This window comes from Odocoileus virginianus, chromosome 10 (assembly GCF_023699985.2).
Source record: "Odocoileus virginianus isolate 20LAN1187 ecotype Illinois chromosome 10, Ovbor_1.2, whole genome shotgun sequence".
In the NCBI taxonomy this organism is placed as follows: domain Eukaryota; kingdom Metazoa; phylum Chordata; class Mammalia; order Artiodactyla; family Cervidae; genus Odocoileus; species Odocoileus virginianus.
In genome coordinates this window covers 25313139-25336499 of record NC_069683.1, presented here as the reverse complement: position 1 = coordinate 25336499, position 23361 = coordinate 25313139, and the positions used below count along the sequence as shown (strand labels likewise).

Here is a 23361-nt window from a genome sequence, read left to right as displayed (position 1 = left end):
ATATATGTGTGTGTGTGTGTGTGTGCGCTGTATGTGCTCAGTCATGTCTGATTCTTTGTGATCCCATGGGCTATAACCTGCCAGGCTGCTCTGTCCGTGGGATTCTCCAAGCAATAATACTGAAGTGGGTTGCCATTTCCTACTCCAGAGGATCTTCCTGTCCCAGGGATCGAACTCATGTCTTCTGTGTCTCCTGCATTGGCAGGTGGATTCTCTGCCACTAGTGCCACCTGGGAAGCATATGTATATGCATATATGTATGCTTTGTCATTTACTCTCACAACCTGGAGAGTAATGAATGTGCATGTTATTACTCACCATAGTTTACAGTTAAAGAAACAGAGACCATGTGGTTAGCTTCAGGAATTTGTAAAGTCCAGACATGCAGAGGTGGATTGGAATACTGTGGCTCATTTGTGAAGCTTGTGTGTGTGTTTTACAGCTGTTACAAAGCTGTGTCATGGTTCATTATTTTTTCAAATTCACAATAAATAACTCCTTAATAAAGACTGATTCTTATGCTTCAGGTTTTGTTTTGTTTTTTAATTCTCAGGCTACAATTAGCTAAAATAAAAAAATTTATTTTATCTGACATATAGGTATGAGTAGGCCAGACATGTTGGAGTTCTCCATGCATAGGTAACTCAGTGAACTGGGTGCTAGCACTCTACTGTTTTGAAGCTAGGTCTTATACTAAAGAATACTGTGTGGGGCTTTCTTGGTGGTCCAGTGGTGAAGACTCCACCTTGCAATGCAGGGGACACAAGTTCAATCCCTAGTCTGGGAAGACCCCACATGTCATGAAGCACCTAAGCCCATGCTCCACAAGAGAAGCCGTCATGATGAGAAGCCCATGCACCCTGCTTCCCGCAGCTAGAGAAAGCCTGTGCACAATAAAGACTCAGAACAGCCAAAAATAAATAAGTAAAAATTTAAAAAATACTGTGTGATAGATGAAGTAAAAATATTTAGTTTAACTCAGAATATTAGAAATACACAGAACAGGGTCTTCCCTGGTGGTGCAATGGTTAGGACTCCATGCTTCCACTGTAGGGAGTGTGGGTTTGATCCCTGGTTGGGGCACTAAGATCCCACATGCCAAAAAAACAAACAAAAGGAATACACAGAACATTCATCTTCATAAATAGGAAAACTAGGATTCCATATGCTTTGCTGAAAATCTTGACGTATGTTATTTACAGAATCAGGACTGGAATCTGGGCCCCCTAACTTCCAAAGCAGTGTTCTTATGTTTCTCAACTGTTAAAAGTTAATACCTAAGACTAAAACAATATTTTCCAAGTTTTTAAAAAATTCTGTTTTTATTATATTAGAATATATATATTTTCAGTTACCAGGTTGTTTAACACAGAGAAGGAAATAATGTGACTATTTAAGGCAAAATCACTCATTCAGTCTTAAGTAATTTATTACTTGTGTGCAAGTACTGGCTTGTTTACTTGGGATTTAACATATTTCACGGAACTTTTACTAATTGATTTTAAAACTTGGAATGTGTTTTATTTCTTAAGTATTATGGACATAAGAGAATGCTACCCAAGGAGAATGTTCTTAATTTGGGCTTCAGTAATTACATCCATTGAATAGTGGCCTGGTTAGATCTCTGCTTTATATTGAAAACTCTCATACAATGCCTAGAATTAATAGAAGTCTCAAAAGTATTCTTTTTTTTTTTTTTTTTTTTTAAGAAAGGGTTGATCTACTGGCTTAATCCTTCATTTTTTATTTTCCAAGCTTTATCAGGATGCCGGGCAATCAGGTCAGGTACATATTTGCTTGAGAGGTAATTGAGCTGTAACTTAAAGGTGATTCCTCTTCTGAAACTGAACATGCTGCTGCTGCTGCTAAGTTGCTTCAGTCGTGTCCGACTCTGTGCGACCCCATAGACAGCAGCCCACCAGGCTCCCCCGTCCCTGGGATTCTCCAGGCAAGAACATTGGAGTGGGTTGCCATTTCCTTCTCTGATGCATGAAAGTGAAAAGTGAAAGTGAAGTCGCTCAGTCGTGTCCCACTGTTAGCGACCCCATGGAGTGCAGCCCACCAGGCTTCTCTGGAAACTGAACATGGATTGTAATTATTTATGAGTTATCTATGATGTGCCAGATACTATTTTGGGTTCTGGGGTTATAGCAGTGAAGGAAGTAAAGGCCCTGTCCTCATGGAGTTTTCATTTTAATGACTAATAGGCAAGCTAGTAAATAATGCCAGGTGTTTATTAGTGCCCTGGAGAAAAACAAAGCAAGAAAACAGGGTCAGGCAGTGTGGAAAGAGGACAGAGGAAGGATGTTGTTTTATATCATATGGTCAAGGAAGTCTTCTGTGAGGTGAGGTTTGAGCAGAGACCTGAAGGGAAATGAGGTAAAACAGCTTTTTATGTTTAAGGAGGAGCAGCCAAAAGACCTATGTGGCTGGAGCGGAGAATAGATAAAATTGGAGGTTTAAGGGAGCAGCAGTTAGGTAACTTAGTGCATTGAAAATTATTATAAGAACTTTGGCTTTTACTAGAGTGAGATGGGAAGCCATTGGACAGATTTAAGCTTAAGAGTTTTCGTGTTTTGGCTTTAATTTTTTTTTTAATATTATTGAGCTTATAACACTGTTAGTTCCAAGTGTGCAACATACTAATACAGTATTTCTGTACATTCCAAAATAGTTACCATCTGTCACCATATAAAATTACTGTATTATTGACTATATTCCTCATGCTGTGCATTTCATCACTATGACTCATTTATTTCGTAATTGAGAATTTGTACTTCTTAATCTCCCTCACCTATTGGACTCATCCCACCCCCCCCAAGATGTACAGATGGCCAACAAACATGAAAAATGTTTAATATTACTCATCATCAGGGAAATGCAAATCAAAGCACAGTACAATATCACATCACACCTGTTAGAATGGCCATTGTCAAACAACAAATAATAAGTGTTGGATAAGGTGGGGAGGAAAGGCAGCCCTTATGCACTGTTGGTGGGAATGTCAGTTGCAACTACTATGGAAAACAGTATGAAGACTGCCTAAAATATTAAAAATAGAACTATCATAGGACTTCACTTTTTAAGGGAGTGACTCAACTGAGAGTGGGGAGTGGGGGAGGTTAAAGCAGAAGCAGAGAGACCAGTTAGGAGGTTATGATTATCCCTTGCCTGTTAAATGATTGGAATGTGCATGGATTTATGGAAATAAGGCAAAACAAAAAACCAACACCAGAACCTCCTGATATTTAAATTATATTGATCCTTAGTCTTACTTGTAAAAAGATTTCCAGATTTGACAATGGCTTACAGCTTTTTCTTAGTGTAGACTGTATTTTTGAGATTCCTTTTTTTTAAAAAAACATTTTTGGCTGCACCTTTCAGCTTTTGGGGTCTTAGTTCCTGACCAGGGATTGAACCCCAGCCCTCAGTAGTGAAAGCATGGAGTCCTAACCACTGGACCACCAGGGAATTCCCTGAGAGCTGTTTTAGATTTTCAGGTAGTACAGGGTTCCCATATACCACCTCAACCAGTTTTCCCTATTATTAACTTCTTATATTTTTATGGTACGTTTATTACAAGTAGTAAACTGATACATTGTTATCAACTAAAATCCATAGTTTGTTCGTTTCCTTAGTTTTTGGGTAATGTCTTTTTCGGCTCTCCAGGGACACTGCTTTACATTTCTTTAACATATCTCAGTAGATACTTTGCCATCATAATTTCTCAGACTTTTCCTTGTTTTGATGACCTTTATATTAATAGTTATGAGAGGTGCTGATCAAGTATTTCACAGAATGCCCTTCTTTTGGAATTTGCCTGATGTTTTTCCATCATAATCAGAATGGAATTGTGGGTTTTCCAAAGGGAGATCACAGAGTAAAGTGTTATTTTCATTACATCATAGTAAGAATACATCTTATCAACATGATTTATCACCGTTGATATTGATCTTTACCAACTGGCTGAGGAAATGTTTGTCAGGTTTCTACACTGTAAAGTTGCGGGGTTTTGTTTTTTTTGTTTGTTTTTGGTTCTCTTTTTGGTACTGTCCTCTTTGGAAGAAAATTGCTACGTGCAGCTCATTACAGAGTGGGGAGTTATGGTCTACCTCCTTGAATGTAGAATTGCTGCACAAATTATATAGTATTCTTCAAAGGAGATTTGTATTTTTTCCTCTTTTTATTTATTTAATTTTATCAGCATAGACTCATAGATATATATACTACTTAATTTTCTTTGCTCAAAATGTTCCAGCTTTGGTCATTGGGAGCTCTGTAAGTTTACCTCTTTGTCCCTTTGACATATCCCCATAAATTTAAGGTCCCCCCCCACCGTTTGTTTGGTCAGGAACAAAAGGCAAAGATGGTCAACATCTTTAGGTAAATAAAAATCAAAACCACAGTTTGATACCTCTTCACATCTACAAGGATGGGTATTATAATAAAAATTAAAAAAACTGGCAATAACAAGTATCAGCAAGGGTGTTGAAAAATTGTAACTCATTAAATATTGTTGGTGGAAATGTTAAAAGGTATAGCCCATTTGGTTGGCCATTCCTCAAAATGTGAAACATGGAGTTACCGTAAGACCAGAATTCCACTCCTAGGTATATACCTAAGAAAATTAAAACTATCCATCTGGACAAATCTTATAATGAATGTTCGTTGTTGTTTGGTCGCTAGATTGTTTGTGACTCTTTTTGACCCCATGGACGGCAGCAAGCCAGGCTTCCCTGTCCTTCACCATTTCCCAGAGTTTGCTCAAACTCATGTCCATTGAGTCAGTGATGCCATCCAGCCATCTCATCATCCTCTGTCGTCCCCTTCTTCCTCCTGCCTTCAGTCTTTTCCAGCGTCAGGGTCTTTTCCAGTGAGTCAACTCTTTGCATCAGGTGGCCAAAGTATTAACACTACAGCGTCAGTCCTTCCAGTGAATATTCAGGGTTGATTTCCTTTAGGATTGACTGGTTTGATCTCCTTGCAGTCTAAGGGACTCTCAAGAGTCTTCTCCAGCACCTCAGTTCTAAGGCATCAGTTCTTCTGCGCTTAGCTTTTTTATTGTCCAGCTATCACATCTGTATATGACCACAGGAAAAACCATGGCTTTGACTATACAGACGTTTGTTTGCAAAGTAATGTCTCTTCTTTTTAATACACTGTCTAGGTTTATTATCACAACCTTGTCTAACTCAACGAAACTATGAGCCATGCCATGTAGGGCCAACCAAGATGGATGGATTATGGTGGAGAGTTCTGACAAAGTGTGGTCCACTGGAGAATGGAATGGCAAACCACTTCAGTATTCTTGCCTTGAGAACCCCGTGGACAGTATGAAAAGGCAAAAAGATAGGACAAAGATGAACTGCCCAGGTCAGTAGGTACCCAATAGGCTACTGGAGAAGAGTGGAGAAATAGCTCCAGAAAGAATGAAGAGGCTGAGCCCAAACAAAAACAACACCCAGTTGTGGATGTGACTGGTTATGGAAGTCAAGTCCAGTGCTGTACAGAACAATATTGCATAGGAACTTGGAATATTAGGTCCATGAATCAAGGTAAATTGGAAGTGATCAAATAGGAGTTGACAAGAGTGAATATTGACATTTTAGGAATCAGTTAACTAAAGTGGATCGGAATGGGCAAATTTAATTCAGATGGCCATTATATCTACTACTGTGGGCAAGAATCCTTTAAAAGAAATGGAGTAGCCCTCATAGTCAACAAAAAGAGTTCGGAATGCAGTACTTGGCTTCAGTCTCAAAAACGACAGAATGATCACTGTTCATTTCCAAGGCAAACCATTCAGTATCACAGTAATCCAAGTCTTATGTTCCAACCACTGATGCCAGAGAAGCAAGATGTGCTTTTCATCATAGAGGACTGGAATGCAAAAGTAGGAAGTCAAGAGATACCTGGAGTAACAGGCAAGTTTGGCCTTGGAGTACAAAATGAAGCAGAGCAAAGTTTTGCCAAGAGAACACACTGGTCACAGCAAACACCTTCTTCCACCAACACGGAAGAAGATTCTATGCATGGACATCATGAGATGGTCAGTACCGAAATCAGATTATACTCTTTGCAGGCAAAGATGGAGAAACTCTATACAGTCAACAAAAACAAGACCAGGAGCTGACTGTGGCTCAGATCATGAACTCCTTACTGCAAAATTCAGACTTAAATTGAAGAAAGTGGGGAAAACTATTAGAAAACCATTCAGGTATGACCTAAATCAAATTCCTTATGATTATACAGTGGAAGTGACAGATTCAAGGGATTAGATCTGATAGAGTGCCTGAAGAACTATGAACGGAGGTTTGTAACATTATACAGCAGGCGGTGAGCAAAACCATCCCCAAGAAGAAGAAATACAAAAAGGTAAAATGGTTGTCTGAGGAGGCGTTACAAATAGCTGAGAAAAGAAGAGAAGTGAAAGGCAAAGGAGAAAAGGAAAGATACATCCATCTGAATTCAGAGTTCCAAAGAATAACAAGGAGAGACAAGATGGCCTTTTTAAGTGAACAGTGCAAAGAAACAGAGGAAAACAATAGAATGGGGAAGACTAGAGATCTCTTTAAGAAAATTAGAGATACCAAGGGAACATTTCATGCAAAGATGGGCTCAGTAAAGGACAGAAATGGTATGGACCTACCAGAAGCAGAAGACATTAAGAAGAGGTGGCAAGAATAGAAGGAACTATACAAAAAAGCTGTTTGTGACCCAGATAGCCATGATTCTGTGATCACTCACCTAGACCCAGACATCCTGGAGTGCAAAGTCAAGTGGGCCTTAGGAAGCATCACTATGAAGAAAGCTAGTGGAGGTGATGGAATTCCAGCTGAACTATTTCAAATCCTGAAAGATGATGCTGTGAAAGTGCTGCACTCAATATGCCAGCAAATTTGGAAAACTCAGCAGTGGCCACAGGACTGGAAAAGGTCAGGTTTCATTCCAATCCCAAAGAAAGGCAATGCCAAAGAATGTTCAAACTACTGCACAATTGCACTCATCTCACACACTAGAAAAGTAGTGCTCAAAATTCTCCAAACTTGGCTTCTTCAACAGTATGTGAACCGAGAACTTCCAGATGTTCAAACTGGATTTAGAAAAGGCAGAGGAACCAGAGATCAAATTGCCCACATTCATTGAATCAGAGAAAAAGCAAGAGAATTCCAGAAAAACATCTGCTTCATTGATGACACTAAAGCCTTTGACTGTGTGAATCACAACAAACTGTGGAAAAATATTAAAGAGATAGGAATACTAGACCACCTTACCTGCCTCCTGAGAAATCTGTATGTAGGTCAAGAAGCAACAGTTAGAATCAGACATGGAAGAACTGACTGGTTCCAAATTGGGAAAGGAATATGTCAAGGCTGTATATTGTCACCTTGCTTATTTAAGTTATATGCAAAGTACATCATGTGAAATGCTGGAATGGATGAAGCACAAGCTGGAATCAAGATTGCTGGGAGAAATATCAATAACCTCAGATACGCAGATGACACCACCCTTATGGCAGAAAGCGAAGAGAAACTAAAGAGCCTCTTGATGAAAGTGAAAGAGGAGAGAGTGAAAAAGTTGGCTTAAAATTCAGCATTCAAAAAACGAACATCATGGCATCCAGTCCCATCAAGTTATGGCAAATAGATTGGGAAACAATGGAAAGAGTGACTGGCTTTCTTTTCTTGGGTTCCAAAATCACTGCAGATGGTGACTGCAGCCATGAAATTAAAAGACGCTTGCTCCTTGGAAGAAAAGCTGTGACCAACCTAGACAGCCTATTAAAAAGAAGAGACATTACTTTGCCAACAAAGGTCTGTCTAGTTAAAGCTATGGTTTTTCCAGTAGTCAGATACGGATGTGAGAGTTGGACCATCGAAGAATTGATGCTTTTAAACTGTGGTATTGGAAAAGACTCATGAGAGTCCTTTGGACTGCAAGGAGATCCAACCAGTCAATCCTAAAGGAGATCAGTCCTGAATATTTATTGGAAGGACTGATGTTGAAGCTGAAACTCCAGTACTTTGGCCACCTGATGCGGAGAACTGACTCTTTTGAAAAGACCCTGATGCTGGGAAGATTGAGGGCAGGAGGAGAAGGGCATGACAGAGGATGAGATGGTTGGATGGCATCACCAACTCTATGGACATGAGTTTGAGTGTGCTGCAGGAGTTGGTGATGGTTAGGGAAACCTGATGTGTTCATGGGGTCACAAAGAGTCAGACAGGACTGAGTGACTGAACTGAACTGAGGTTTGTCATAGCCTCTTTCTTCCAAGAAGTAAACATCTTTTGATTTCATGGCTGCGGTGACCATCCACAGTGATTTTGGAGCCCGAGAAAATCAAGTTTGTCACTGTTTCCATTGTTTCCCCACCTATTTGCCATGAGTGATGGCTTTGGATGCCATGCCATGATCTCAGTTTTTGAATGTTGAGTTTTAAGCCAGCCTTTTCACTTTCTTGTTTCATCTTCATCAAGAGGCTGTTTAATTCCTCTTCACTTTCTGCCATTAGGGTGATGTCATCTGCATATCTGAGATTATTGGTATTTCTCCCATCAATCTTGATTCCAGCTTGTGCTTCATCCATCCCAGCATTTCACATGATGTATTCAGCATAGAAGTTAAATAAGCAAGGTGATAATATACAACCTTGACGTACTCCTTTCCCAGTTTGAAACCAGTCAGTTTTTCCATGTCCATTATAGTGTAATTCATAATAGCCCCAAAGTGGAAACAACCCATTGTCCATCTGTTGATGAATAAACAAAATGTAGTGATTGTGCTGTGTGCTAAAGTCGCTTCAGTTGTTTACGATTCTTTGTGACCCTATGGACTGTAGGCTCCTCTGTCCATGAGGTTCTCTTTGCATGAGTACTGGAGTGGGTTGCCATTTCCTTCTCCAGGGGATTTTCCCCAGCCAGTGATCAGACCCGTGTCTCTTAGGTCTCCTGCATTGGCAGGCAGTTTCTTTACCGCTAGCGCCACCTGGGAAACCCAAAGGAATATTATTCAGCCATTAAACAAAGTACTGATATGTTCATGCTGTAACAGGATGAACCTTGAAAATGTGGTGAGTGAAAGAAGCCAGTCACAAAAGGCTTGTGTATAATATTATATGATTCCATTTATTTGTGATGTTGTAAGTGGGCAAATGCATAGAGACAGAAAAGTTAGTAATTTCTAGGGGCTGGGTAGAGGAGGAAGTAATGCTAATACAGGAAGTAATGCTAATAGGTACAGGTTTAGTTTTGAAACACCAGAGTGTTCTAAAATTGGATTATGGTGATGAGTACATAACCCCAAGTATTTAAAAGAACTCTGATTTGTATACTGTAAAGGGTGACCTTTATGGTATGTCTGTTATATATCAGTGAAAGTGAAAGTCACTCAGTCATGTCCGACTTTTTGTGACCGCATGGACTATACAGTCCATGGAATTTTCCAGGCCAGAATACTGGCCTGGAGTATTCGCCAGGGGATCTTCCCAGCCCAGGGATTGAACCCCGGTGTCCCGCATTGCATGCAGATTTTTTACCAGCTGAGCCACCAGGGAAGCCCATATATCAATAAAGCAATCATTAAAAAAAAATCAGAACAGAATAACGAAAATTAGATACTTAAGGATTTATACTTTCAAGAATTATACAGTAAGTACTAAAAGAAAAATTCTAAGAAGAATTAAAGACCAAAATAAAGAGATATACTCATCAGTTAGAAGGCTCAATACTTTTAAGATGGTGGTTTTCCCCAACTGATGTATAGAGTTCATGTACTGTTTTTGTAAAAATTGACAACTGATTCCAAAATTTCTCTGGGAATACGTGGCATGGCCAAAATAATTTTGAAAAAGAACAAAATTCCAAGATTTGTACAACCTGAATCATTTATCAGACTGTGTGTGAATGACCTAAGAACAGACACTGATCATTGTAACACAGCAGTTAAGAACAGAACCACAAATATAGCTAGTTGACATTTTTGGACATGGGTTCAAAAAGGTTCTGTAGGTAAAGAATAATTTTGTTTTTCCCCCTGTTGCTGCACTGTGCAGTATCTGGGATCTTAGTTCCCCAACCAGGGATCAAACTGGTGCCCTCTGCAGTGGAAATGCAGTCTTAACCACTGAACTACAAGAGAAGTACCAAGAATAATCTTTCTGATATGTAGGACTGGTACAACTGCATATCCAGATTAAAAAAAAAAGAATCCCGTGCTATACCTCATACCATGTGTAAAAATGAACTCCAAATGAATCATAAACCTAAGTGGAAAAATTAATACTGTAAGACTTCTTGAAGAAAATAATAGGAAGAAATCTTTGAGATATTAGACTCTGCAAAGATTTCTTAGTTATGACATCAAAAGTACAATTCATAAAATAAAAAAAATTGTTCTGGTCTTCTAAATACAATTTTATGAACATATAAGCCACAGATTGGGAGATAATGTTTACACAGTACGTTTCTGACCAAGGATTTGGTTCTAGAATATATAGGCAACTCCTAAAACTTATTAATAAGAAAACAAACAACCCAAAAAAGTTTTGAGAAAAAAAAAATTGAGTAGATAGTTTACCAAAGAAGGTTTCTGATGCTCAACATTGTTAGTTATTAAGGAAATACAAATTGAAATCACAGTGAGGTACCACTGCATACCAATTAGAATAGCTAAAATTTTTTTTAAAGTAGAGGAAAACAAAGAACTTATAATACTTAGTGCTGCTGAGGATGCAGAGTAACTACACCAGACATACATTACTGATGGGAATGCAGAAAGGTGTAGCCACTTTTGAAATCAGTTTCTCTAAGGTTAACCAAGTTTCAGAGCAACTCGGCCATTCCCCTCCAGTGGTATTTACTCAAGTGAAATGAAAACTGACATCCAGACTAAAACTTAGGTACATATTTTTAGCAACTTCATTCATAATTGCCAAAACAGAAAAGAACTCAAAGGTGGTGGAACTGATGAGTGAATTTAAAACCACCAGCAACCTTTGGTCGGAGAAGGCAATGGCAACCCACTCCAGTACTCTTGCCTGGAAAATCTCATGGACGGAGGAGCCTGGTAGGCTGCAGTCCATGGGGTTGCAAAGAGTCAGAACCGACTTCACTTTCACTTTCACTTTTCACTTTCATACATTGGAGAAGGAAATGGCAACCCACTCCAGTGTTCTTGCCTGGAGAATCCCAGGGACGGGGGAGCCTGGCAGGGTATATTGGGTAGCACAGAGTCAGACACAACTGAAGCTACTTAGCAGCAGCAGCAACCTTTGGTACATCTATATCGTGGAGTTATACTCCACAAGAAAAAATAATGAGTTGCTAGAAGTGGGCATACTCTTTGCCTACAGAATGTCAGCTTTTCCCCCTCCAGTGCTTGGCGCCTTGCTGGGAGATTCTAAGCGTCAAGAGGAAGTCCTCCGGGATATTGCCAGACAGCTTGCCCAAATAGCACAAGGAATCTGCCCAGGGCTCATGGACGACCCGGCTGCACAGTTTAGGAATGAGAGCCTGTCAGAGGAGGATAGGAGTATCTATTTGTTCAACAGATACAAAGATTTAGTTATGCAAGTGAGTGAGTTGTTCATCGTTGATGAACAGATCTTCTGTACAGCGTGGTTCACATTATTAACAATACCGTATTGTGCAGTTTAAGTGGGCGGCGCTCATGTGAAGTGCTCTTACCACAATAAAATCAGTTGGTTAGAACTTTAGCCTGGAAGAAAACATTCACAGTACATATATCTAACAATGTGGATCCAGACTGTATTTTAAAAACCCGTTACAACCCAAGATCACTAACAACCTAGCTTTTTTAAATAGCCAAAATTTTGAACAAACTTTACCAGAGAAGCTAAAAGAATAGTCACATGAGAAGATGTCCCTCATCATTAGTTATGAAAATGCAAATTAAAACACAATGAGATACCACTTTACCTACCTAGAAAGGCTAAAATTAAGAAGACTGAAAAGATCATGTGACAAGGATGTAAAGCAAAAATGTAATGTTGATTAATTGCTGATGGTAATGTAAAATGGTTAACGTACCTACCTAACGACCCAGTTATTCCATTCCTAGGTATTTCACTTAAAGGAATGAAAACATATGCCCCCAAAAGACTTGTATACAAATGTTCATAGCAGATTTATTCATAGTAGCATGTAACTAGAAGCAATCGAAATGTTCATCCATAAGTGAATGGATAAACATAATTGTGGTATCTTCAGATAATTTAATCAAAAGGAATGAACTACTTATGTATGCAGCAACGTGAGTGAATCTCAAACATTATGCTGAAAACTTTAAAAGCCTTGTACAAAAGAGTATAGACTATGATTTGGGACAAGCAAGCCTAAATTTTAGTAACATTATTTAGTAACATTAGGCTTCTTAATGGTTATTTGGGGCCAGGAGTGAGATGAAAAATGTATTGACTGCGAAGGGACATGAGAAGCCTTCTGTTGTGATGGGAATGTTCTGCAGGTTGGTTGGGATTATGGTTATACTGTGTATACATTTGCCGACAAAGTGTGTGCACACTGATTGTATGCTTAAAATAGGTGCACTTTATTGTATGTAAATTATGTTGTACCTTAGTAAGTTGATTTTAAAGTTTAAAATAGATTTTAAATTAATCCTAAAATTCAATCTTCAAACTAAAGCAAAATCTAACTCCTATATATCTAATTAATAACATAGCCATACAAATAATTTACTTAACTTTTGAATCAGTATTCTAACTGTATATACTTAATGGAACATAATCTTTAGACAAAAATGTATTGTGAGCAAATACTTTTACTTGGTGGTTTTGTTTTTGGTCAAGGTTGTATTAGTTTCGGATAGAGCTAATGAGTAAATCTGTAAGTGTCAACTGGGATTCTGACTGTAGAAAAAAGGAAATACGTGTGAAATGGAGGAAGATGAGGAATGCTGTGTTGGATTTGAGTTAGAGCTGTCATTATGCACTCATCAGTTTAAAAAGACGTGTATTTCCTAGCCTTGTCCACTTAAGGGATCTAAAAGCAATGACACCTCAGGCATTGAATATACTTGACACACAGATCTTGGTTTCAAAATGCCATTGCCCACTAAAAGACTTCTACTAGAAATGGTTGACTTCAGGTCTGGTTCAGAATTTAAAAAAACAAGATGAACCTGAAACCTCTTGTGCTAGAAGGTAAGAATGTGTCAGAGCACCATGGAGGACATGTGAAAAGGAAACAGGATTGAGGAGACAAACTGAATATCATGATAATGATTTTTTTTAAGTATAATACATACACATTGAAAAATATATTAGTATACATTTATATATTATGTATGTGTTTATATAGATAAGAGAGAAAAGGGGGAAATGCTCATTTTTAAACTTTTAAATATTGGAAGTACTGTAATTAGAGCACTGCTGTTTCTAATCTCCAGTACAATAATTAAAATAAAGATCATTAACAGTTGGTGTCTGAAACCATTAGCTGTTGGGACAAGGCATTGACACTGTCTTAAAAGTTAACACCTCTCAATTGTATATTAATTTCAAAGAGAAGAAGTAGCTACATTCAGAGATCTGACAGCACCGTAACCACTTCAAGTTTAACATCACCAGCAATGAGACAAACTGAGAGTATGTGTGTCCTCATGAGATGCAATAGTAATTATAAAGCATCTTTATGTACTTCTCATGAAGAAGCAATCAGACAAATCTGGTATTTTGGATAGTACAAATACATTACAAGTACATTCAATTGACTTGGATTTCTCAAAATAAAAAAATCCATGTCATGAAGTCAAAGCAAAAGGGATCTGGATTTAGGGGCAAAGTGGAGACACTATTCTAAATGTAGAGACATAAGCAAATATAATCTTGAATTTTGATTGCATCCTTCAAAGAGCTTTAAGATTGTGAACACTTTGACAACTGAGGGAAATTGGAATATGACCTCTGTATTAATCACATGCAGTAATGACAGCATTAAATTTCTTCATCTGGTAATGATATTTGGTTATATAGCTGAATGTCCTGTTCCTAGGAGATACCACTGAATTATTTAAGGATGCAATTTCATGACATTTGCAAGTTATTTTCAGGTAGATTAAGAGAAAAGCATGTGTGTCTGTGTATAAACATAAAACAAGTATAACAAAATGTTAGCAGTCTTTGAATCTTAAGTGACAGGTATGTAGATTATTCCTTGTTCTATTTCAGTTTTTCTATGGGTTTAAAATATTCAAAATAAAAAAAAATAAATATATTCAAAATAAAAATCAAGAGGAGAAAATTATCTTGTTCTTAATTACTCTGAAAATGTATAAGCTTGAAATTTTTTAGAAGAGTTACTGGGAAATAATGTTAATTATCAATTCATTTGAACTATCTGATATTCCAGAGAATGTTAGAGGGACTTTAGAGATTCTCTTTTCTAGGTCCCTCATTCATACAGGTGAAGAAATGAGTCTGACAGTAATAGAGTCACTTACTGAAATCACATGGTAAGCCAGTAGTAGCTCCTGGACAGTGAATTCAGCTGTCCTGTTTTCCAGGATATTTGTTGCTTTTCCTACTGTGCTGTGTTATCTCTTCCACTAAAAGGACTTTGTTGGAGGTGAAGTTAAATTAAGAAAAATACAGTGTATCATTTTTTCTTCTTAGTATGTCTTCAATATTTCCCCTGCATTTTGACAGTATTATGAGACCATGTTTGATCTCTTGATCTGTAGGTCAGGAATTTAGTGAAAGATGTATGCTTCTTTTGATAATTGCCTTCGTAGAATTCTTTAGATCATCTGATTTGAGCTGTGTGTTTTTTGTCATTTATTTTTTTTATCCTCTAGTTTAAGCTATGAAGAAGGACATCCCTCAAACTCTGAAACAGACCTCCTTCAGAGACAGACTTTTGCAGCCTCTCATCAGCTTCCTGGATATGCTGCCACACCTCAGCCAACTGGTAAAAATTCTCCTGTGAAATATACCCTGAATCTGGGTGCATTTAGTGAATAAGAAGGAAAATCAACTTCCACATGTTGGGTTATGAAAGTGTACAGGACAGAACGGTTCCATGGGAAACATTAGAATGAAAATGAGATTAAAAGCTTTGTCTTTTACTAATGGGAAATAGTTATATAGTTAATTAGTAGGGAAATCTTTTTTCCTGCATCTCTATAGATTTTAAATTACAACTATGCTTAAGCAAATTAATACTTGTTTGCTATTCAAAATGAAACAGTTAAGGGTTGTGGCACTTTGGACCTCAAATTTCAGAGATTCCTTTTAAAAATAGCATCAGGAATAAATATCCTTTTATGTCCATTTATATTTTTACTTTGGGATGCATTTTATCTTCAAATGCAGGTCTTTCTGGAGTATTTGATACGAGTGTGAAGAGTGCCAGCACTAACACTAAAGAACCTTCGGTGATGAATTTTCTCTCTGCTGTTGAGTCCCGACCTGCTCAGGCTGCTTGTCCAGGAGCTACTCTTTTACCACAATTCAGGGCCCCATCCTGGCAGACAGGTGACTCTTTGTTTGCAGAACTTTTAAGTCCTATAGAAATACTGCTGAAAATTCACTTTTTATAGTTTTGTCATGATGGTAGTGTGGCTGAAAGTGATGTTAATTATTGATTTTCCAGTGAACTTTAAAACCTGGAATTTTTCACTATTTTAAGGTGGACAGAATTCAAGAAATTGTTACTAGCAGAAATTCAGTTTTAGCACTCTGATGAAAACTAACAAGTTGAAGAAGGTAGGTAATTGTTAAAAGGTAAATCCTAGATATAAAGTTTTTACCTGGCAATTTAAGTAGTCCCTTATTTACCTGAGAGAAGAAAAAATTAAATTTCTTTTCCTTTTGTCCCTCATTTTACTTTTATGTAGGTATAATTGACATGTAAGATATTTAGAGTGTATGTTGTAGTAATTTGGTACATGTTTACATTGTGAAAGAATTCCTCCATCTGGTTAATTAACATACCTATCACTTTACATGTTTATCTTTTGTGGGGAAGTTGGTGAAAGATTAAGTTTTATTTTAGTGCCTTCAGACTGGATAGGTGGTATAGTAAGAAAACAATCTTAGAACTGATTTCGTCATTACAGTTAGGAAAGTGAACAGAATAAGTCATTCTTTAATAAAAGCTAGTACAAATTGATGATATTATATTATGTACTTTTCTATTTTATTTTTCTTATTTCATTTTTCTGTTACCCCTTGAAATTGTTTGTGTATGTTTATTTTTTGCAGGATGACAGGTTTTTTTTTTTTTATTAAGGTTTCATCTTAAAGACTATACTTTTAAGTAATAGCTATTGGAAATATTTTATCATTTTGATGTAGATTCCATTAATACAGCTGTCTTTTCAGTATGTCTGAGAAACTTCTGCTTCCAAAGAAACAGTGTGTTAGTGTGGCATAACACAATATTTTTTAAAAAATTAAAACATACAATAGCTTTATTTATTGCTTCCTGGAATAATTTTACATTACATGTATTTAGTTAATTCTAAGCATTATTTATTGTTTCAAGAGTAACTAGGTGTTTTCTGTCCTTGTAGTCATAATACTGTTTTGATTGCAGCCCGTCTTCTGGGATCTTAGCCCCTCGACCAGTTAAACCTGGGCCCCAGCAATGAAAGATTGAGTCCTAACTGTTGGACCACCAGGGAACTCCCACTTTTTTGACATTTAATGGAAAGAAGTGAAAGAAGAATATTTTTTAAAAGGGCCAGAGAACCTTTTCCCCTCTATTTTTTCAAAATGGAAAAAAAAAATTTTTAATGGAAGCTCACTAAAAAATATGCAAATAGGCTTAGAGATTGAACTTATGGTTACCAGGGGAAAAGCATGGGAGGGGGAGGGATAAATTGGGAATTTGGGAATGACTTGTACACACTGCTATATTTACAATAGATAACCAGGAGGGACCTACTGTATAGTGCAGGGGATGCTGCCCAATATCCTGAAATAACCTAAATGGGAAAAGAATTTGAAAAAGACTAGATATATGTGTAACTGAATCACTTTGCTATACTCCTGAAACTTAACACTGTTAATCAGTTTTGCTCCAACATAAAAATTTAAGAAATGGAAACAATTAGGGCTTCCCTGGTGGCTTGGTGGTAAAGAATATGCCTGCCAGTGCAGGAGACATGGGTTTAATCCCTGATCTGGGAAGATCCCACATGCCGCAGAGCAAGTAAGCCTGAGAGCCACGACTGTGGAGTCTGTGCTTTAGAGCCTGGGAGCCACGGTGACTGAAGCCCATGCGCCCTAGAGCCTGTGCTCCGCCACGAGAGGCCACCGCAGCGAGAAGCCCGCACGTGGCAACCCGAGAGCAGCCCTTGCTCCCCGCAACTAGAGAAAAGCCCACACAGCAACGAAGACCCAGCACAGTCAAAAGTTAATTAATTAATTAGAAAAAAAAGAAATGAAACAATTAAAAGGTATATAAAATGAAAAGTGATAGTTCCTAACTATAGTCCTGCTTTTTAGAGAAGGGTTAATAGTGTTTACTCTTTATTGATATCTTTGTGCATCAAAACTTTTTTTGTATTTTCACCTAAGCAGTGTTACAGCAGCAGTATTATTAGGATATGCCATAATTATTTTACCAGTCTCCTGTTGACGGACATTTAGGTTGTTTCTACCTGTTATTCACAATAACTGTACTGAGTACGTTGTTTGAATCTTTGTGTCCGCTTATTTCCATGGGGTAAATTTCCATAGATCTAAATTTCTATAGGAACTTTTGGATCATAAGGGTGTACATGGTTTTACTTTTGCTGTAAGTGGCTAGACTGCTATCCTGAAATGTTAACAATCTCTTCTTGACAGTACTTCATTAATTTCTGATCAGCTTTTTGTGAGAAGCATGCATCTATTGTTACTGGAAGCTGTTCATAGGAAATCAATGATTTGCAATGCAAGGATTTTTAAAAAATACATGTATTTTGATAAAAGAAACTTTGCGGTGTTAATCTCACTATTATTTTTAGATTTATTTATTACGTTAAATGTAGGGAATTTGGTTTCAGTTTTAATGTTAGGAACATTTTAGTTTGTTCATTGGTATTTTGCATGGGAATTTCAGGGTTAAGTAATCACTAGCGATGATATATATTTTTACTATTTTCATAAGTTTCAAATGACTTACCTGACTATATGTATAATCTCATGTTTATGTAACAATAATAGAAATGAATTGCTGATACCTTTGTAGTTTTGTTTTTGCCTTATAAAAACTAGCTATTTTGAAATGTATTTTTTAGAATTTCTATGCAGAACTAATTTGTTAGACTTTTTAGTTTTAAAGAGATTTTGATGGATTAAAGGTTATGTAAGTTTTATAAGTCTGTATTATGAGAACAGATAGAAGTGTTTGTGCAATAACTGCATAAATGTATTTGTTTTCTTTTCACAGGTATGCATTCCTCAGCACCAACTGAGCTGTTTGTTACTGGACCTTTGCCAACCACTGGAACACTTCCATCCCCTACCCTCCCTGCTTATCAGCATCCTGCCACCTTCAGCAATAGAAACTTTGCTACCACCTCACCTTTGGTGCTTCAGGATTCAACTTTTAACACTACATCAAATGGAATTTTAAGTCCTCATGATCCTTTGCTTCAAATCAAGACTTCCCAGGGAACTGTTCCAACTGCTTTGACATTTGAGCGCCTGGGCAGTTCTGCGATAAGTAACAGCATACCACCTCAGTCTTCAACATACCGCTCAGCCCAAGAGTCTGCACCCCATCTTTTACAACCTCAGTTTAGTTTGTTGCCTTCAGCACTTGGAGGAGCCCAGCAAACTCCTCAAGCCTACGGTTCAACTCTCTTTACTAGTTCTACTGCTTCCATTGAAAGAGCTCTTCTCCGAGAATGTAGTGTTATTAAACACCATCAGCGGCCTTCAGGTACCCAGTCTATTCAGGCACAACTGACTGGTTCACAGCATTCCTTACACAGTTATCTATCAAATGCAAGCGGGGTTAATTTTCAGGAAACAAGCAGGCAGTCATCTTTATCCTGTAGCCCAATTGGAGAGTCTACTCAGGTGAGCAGTGGAGGATTGCAACAGAAGCCCTCCCAGGTGTCAGTGGAACTTGCTCAGTCCTATTCATCTGCAGTCCCATCGTCAGGGTATCCTCCTACTGCAAAAGTAAAAAGCTGTTCTACAAAACAACCACTAGCATCAACCAAGTCCCCCAAACCTCCAGGTGTAATTCCTCCTGTGCAAACACTAAGCTATTCCAAGCCTTTACATAACCAGAGTTCTGTAATATCAGGCCAAGCACAAATTTATTCTACAGCGCAGCTACCAAGCCTTTTATCAGTTAGTCAGTCTCAAAATTATGGTTTAGTACAGCCACATAATGTGCCGTCTATTGTTCATTCACAGGTTTATAGGCCCAGCAAAGTCGAGAAGTTGCCGTCCTTGTATAAAACACTGACTTTCTCTGGCTCGTCTCAGACTATAACTTCTGAAAATTCCACACTTAATTATTCTTCTAGTCAGCAAGAAGTGTTATCTTCAGTTACAAATGAGAATTACCCTGCTCAAGCAAGAGATCCCTCTTCAGATAGCCAGTCTCAGAGTTACTCATCTGGTCACTCTCAGGGTTTATCACCAGTTAGCCAGACACAGGTTAGTTTTTCATCTCAGTCACAAGTTTTGTCAGTTGTTAGTCCTTCAGAAAGCTATGCTTCAGGTCAGTCCCTAACATTAACAGCCCCTTCTCTTTCTTATTCTTCTGCTTCTCGGGCTCAGAATATGCCAGATGCTAGTCCAACTCAGAATTTTATTTCTATGCATTCTTCCCAAAATGCTCAGACCCAAGGGTCATCATCTCCCCAGTCCCAAAAGTTTTTGCCTGCTGTCCAGTCATCGTCTTTTGCAACCTCTACTCATTGTCAGACCTTACAGAATAACCTACCTTCCCCTGATCCAAAGTCTTATGCTGAGAGAAAACTTGACTCAAATGTTTATACATCTTCAAAACAAGAGGATGATTTTCCAATGCAAGAGTTACAGGTATTACAGCCACAAGTATCTCTTGAGTCATCAACTCAAAGGCTGTCTGATGGGGAAATGAACGTTCCAGAGCCAGCTTATAAGGTGTCAAAGGCAGATGACAGATATTCTCAGAGCATAATCAGAAGTAATTCCTGTCTTGAAGATCAGGTGGTTGGTATTGCTCTACAAGGGTCTAAAAAAGAAGAAAACATTGTTGGGTCAATGACACAACTTAACCAACAAATTGGCCAAGTCAATAATTCTGCAACCCTTGATATTAAGAAGACAACTAGTTTAATGCAAACTCCGCAAATACGGTTGAATACTAAAGACCTAAACCAGCAGCATTCTCTTATACAGAAGGTACATGAAGCCAAGGTCCAGGAGCAGCATGATCAAATAATTAATGCCTCATCTCAGATTCAGATTCCAAACAATGCTTTAGGGCATGGCCATCAGGTATCTCTTCCTAATACACAGGTCCTTTTAGATTCTGCCTGTGATCTCCAAATTCTTCAGCAGTCAATATTGCAGGCAAGTTTAGGACAAGTAAAGACATCTTTACAAGTACAGCGTGTTCAAAGTCCTCAACAAATAGTACATCCTTTCCTTCAAATGGATGGTCATATTATTCGGAGCAATGGTGAACATTCTCAGCAGCAACTCCATCCTCAAAATTCTGAAATTATGAAAATGGACCTTTCTGACTCTTCAAAACCATTACAGCAACATCTGACAACAAAGGGCCATTTTAGTGAAACAACTCAACATGATTCAAAGAATCATTTTGTTTCTCTTGGATCAATATGTTTCCCAGAGGCAATGCTCCTCAGTGATGAGAGAAATATTTTATCAAATGTAGATGATATCTTAGCAGCTACAGCAGCAGCTTGTGGGGTCACACCTTCTGATTTCTCCAAGTCAACTTCAAATGAAACCATTCCTGCTGTTGAAGATGGTGATTCTAAATCTCATTTTCAGCAGTCATTAGATGTTGGGCATGTGACATCAGATTTTAACTCCATAGCAGCTACAGTAGGAAAGCCACCAAATATAAATGATATTTCCTTAAATGGAAATCAGGTTACTGTAAACCTTTCACCAGTACCTACTCTTCAGTCAAAGATGACTCTTGATCAACAGCATGTTGAAGTACCTGGTCAAAATAAAGCTTCTAAAGTAACTTCATCAGTGGTCGGACCAGGTCATGAAGTCCAGGAGCAAAGTTCTGGTCCATTCAAGAAACAGTCTGCAACCAGTCATGAACCTGAAGAAGACAGCGAAGTTGCTGTTGATAGTACATTAAATAATAACAGAAATCAAGAATTCATTTCTAGTAGTAGAAGCATAAGTGGAGAGAGTGCTACATCGGAGAGCGAATTCGCTTTAGGCGGTGATGACAGTGGTGTGTCGATGAACTCCTCTAGGAATACACTTGCCGTGTTGGCCATGGCCCAGCCTGGGGAGCCAATCAGTGTCAAGATGGAAGAGGAAAACCAAGATTTAATGCATTTTAACCTCCAGAAGAAGAAAACTAAAGGAAAAGGGCACATAAGAGAGGAAGACAACAGTCAACAGAAACAGCTGAAGAGACCTGCCCAAGGCAAACGCCAGAATCCAAGGGGAACAGATATATATTTGCCGTATACTCCCCCTTCCTCAGAAAGCTGCCATGATGGCTATCAGCATCAAGAAAAAATGAGACAGAAGATCAAAGAAGTAGAGGAAAAACAGCCAGAAGTCAAAACTGGATTTATTGCCTCCTTCTTAGATTTTCTGAAGTCTGGGCCCAAACAGCAGTTTTCCACTCTTGCTGTGAGAATGCCTAATAGGACTAGGCGACCAGGAACACAGACCGTTCGTGCATTTTGTCCACCACCACTTCCAAAGACTGCAGCTACAACACCCACACCTTTAGTGTCTGAGGTTGGGGCTAACAGTCCATCAGAAAAACTTGATAACGAACTTAAAAACTTGGAACATTTATCTTCACTTTCTTCTGATGAAGATGATCCTGGAGTATGCAGTCATGATATTTACAAAAGCAGCTCTACTACCTTGAATACTTTAGACGCTACTTCTGATAAAAAGAAGAAAACAGGTAAAGTTTTAAATTTGAAGTTCATAATTATGGCTTTCTATTTCTTTTTCTGCCTCTGGAACAAGTTTTATGCTTTCTTAGCTTGAAGCAAGTCTACAATTTCTCAAGACAGAATGCTTAGGCAGATATCTTAGACTTATTCTTTTTAATGTTCCTTGCCTCTAGGAAAGTTCTGAGTTTTAGACTGGGTAGTTCTGGGTTTTAGTCAGCTTTGTATCGCATGCAACATAGCTTACATAGTGCACTATCCAGATTTTTCTAATCTGAGGCATCTTGAAGTGACTCATGGATATGGGACGTCATATTGAGGGCCATGTTGTTATGTATAAACTGGCATATTTTTCTTTGTATGCTAATTTTACCTAAAAAATTAACATTTTGGGTTATTTTGTGTGCAGCATGCAGATTAATATAATTAATTCAAAACTTTAAAAATTTTGCACTGGTTTCAATACTGTATGCCCAAATCCTTAGGTGTATGTTTCACTTTTCTCTGTAGTTAAGGGAACATTTTAAGGAACTGTTTTGAGAAGCATTGTCTTATGTAAACAATTGTCAAGCAGTATAAAAGTTACTGTTTTCAAGAACATGCTAAGGAAAAAATAACAGTCAAATAGCTACCACTTCTGTGCCAGGAACTATTAGCAATATTGTGAGATGCACTTTGTTATCTCCAATATACAGATGATATAACAGACTAAATGAATTGTCCAGGCCCATACAATTAGTAAATGACAGAGTTGGAATCCATATTCAGGTTTAAATCATACTCAGGTTTATCTGGTTCTAACACCTGTATTCCTGCCTACCGCTTTAGTATGAATAGAGTGGTACTTATGAGTTAAACCTTGTTTTATGATGTACTTTTCAGCTTCTCTCCAGATTTGACTACCTTTTTAACTAATAAAGTGATGTGAAACAGCCGGTATCCCAAATAATCTATTAGCATAAATGTCTGCTCATACATTTGTCATCAAAAGTTTTAAGTCTGCTAAAACATTTCTGAAGAATTCTCATTTTGTTATACAGGGAAATTAGCAACTGGAAAATTATTGCTATAGTCAGAACATAACAGATGTAGCTAATCACAGTAAGGTTTTACATTCTTCTCCCTCAATTCAGAATACTTTGCAATTACTGTTATATTTCCTCTTATATTCTTAGAGCAAATCTTTTATAATCTCTTATAAAACATGAATCTAGAACTAGTTTTTTCTAGATGACTCTTACTATCTCATTTTTAGTT

The 23361-nt window shown here is 37.8% G+C and overlaps 1 protein-coding gene across 9 annotated transcripts in view; it reads left to right on the top strand.

The window, feature by feature from the left end:
* Nucleotides 1-23361, top strand: part of QSER1 (glutamine and serine rich 1) — a 79312-nt gene that overhangs the window by 19805 nt on the left and 36146 nt on the right. For 7 of the 9 annotated variants that reach the window (XM_070473210.1, XM_070473205.1, XM_070473208.1 and 4 more), the window contains 3 exons: nucleotides 14836-14948; nucleotides 15353-15514; nucleotides 18420-22115. In XM_070473210.1, coding sequence (XP_070329311.1) covers nucleotides 15418-15514; nucleotides 18420-22115 — 3793 coding nt within the window. In that variant the 5' untranslated portion in view covers nucleotides 14836-14948; nucleotides 15353-15417. Of the gene's footprint in view, nucleotides 1-14835; nucleotides 14949-15352; nucleotides 15515-15681; nucleotides 15746-16854; nucleotides 17443-18419; nucleotides 22116-23361 lie in introns of those variants that run through there. The other 2 variants (XM_020899039.2, XM_070473209.1) reach the window with 2 other exon arrangements.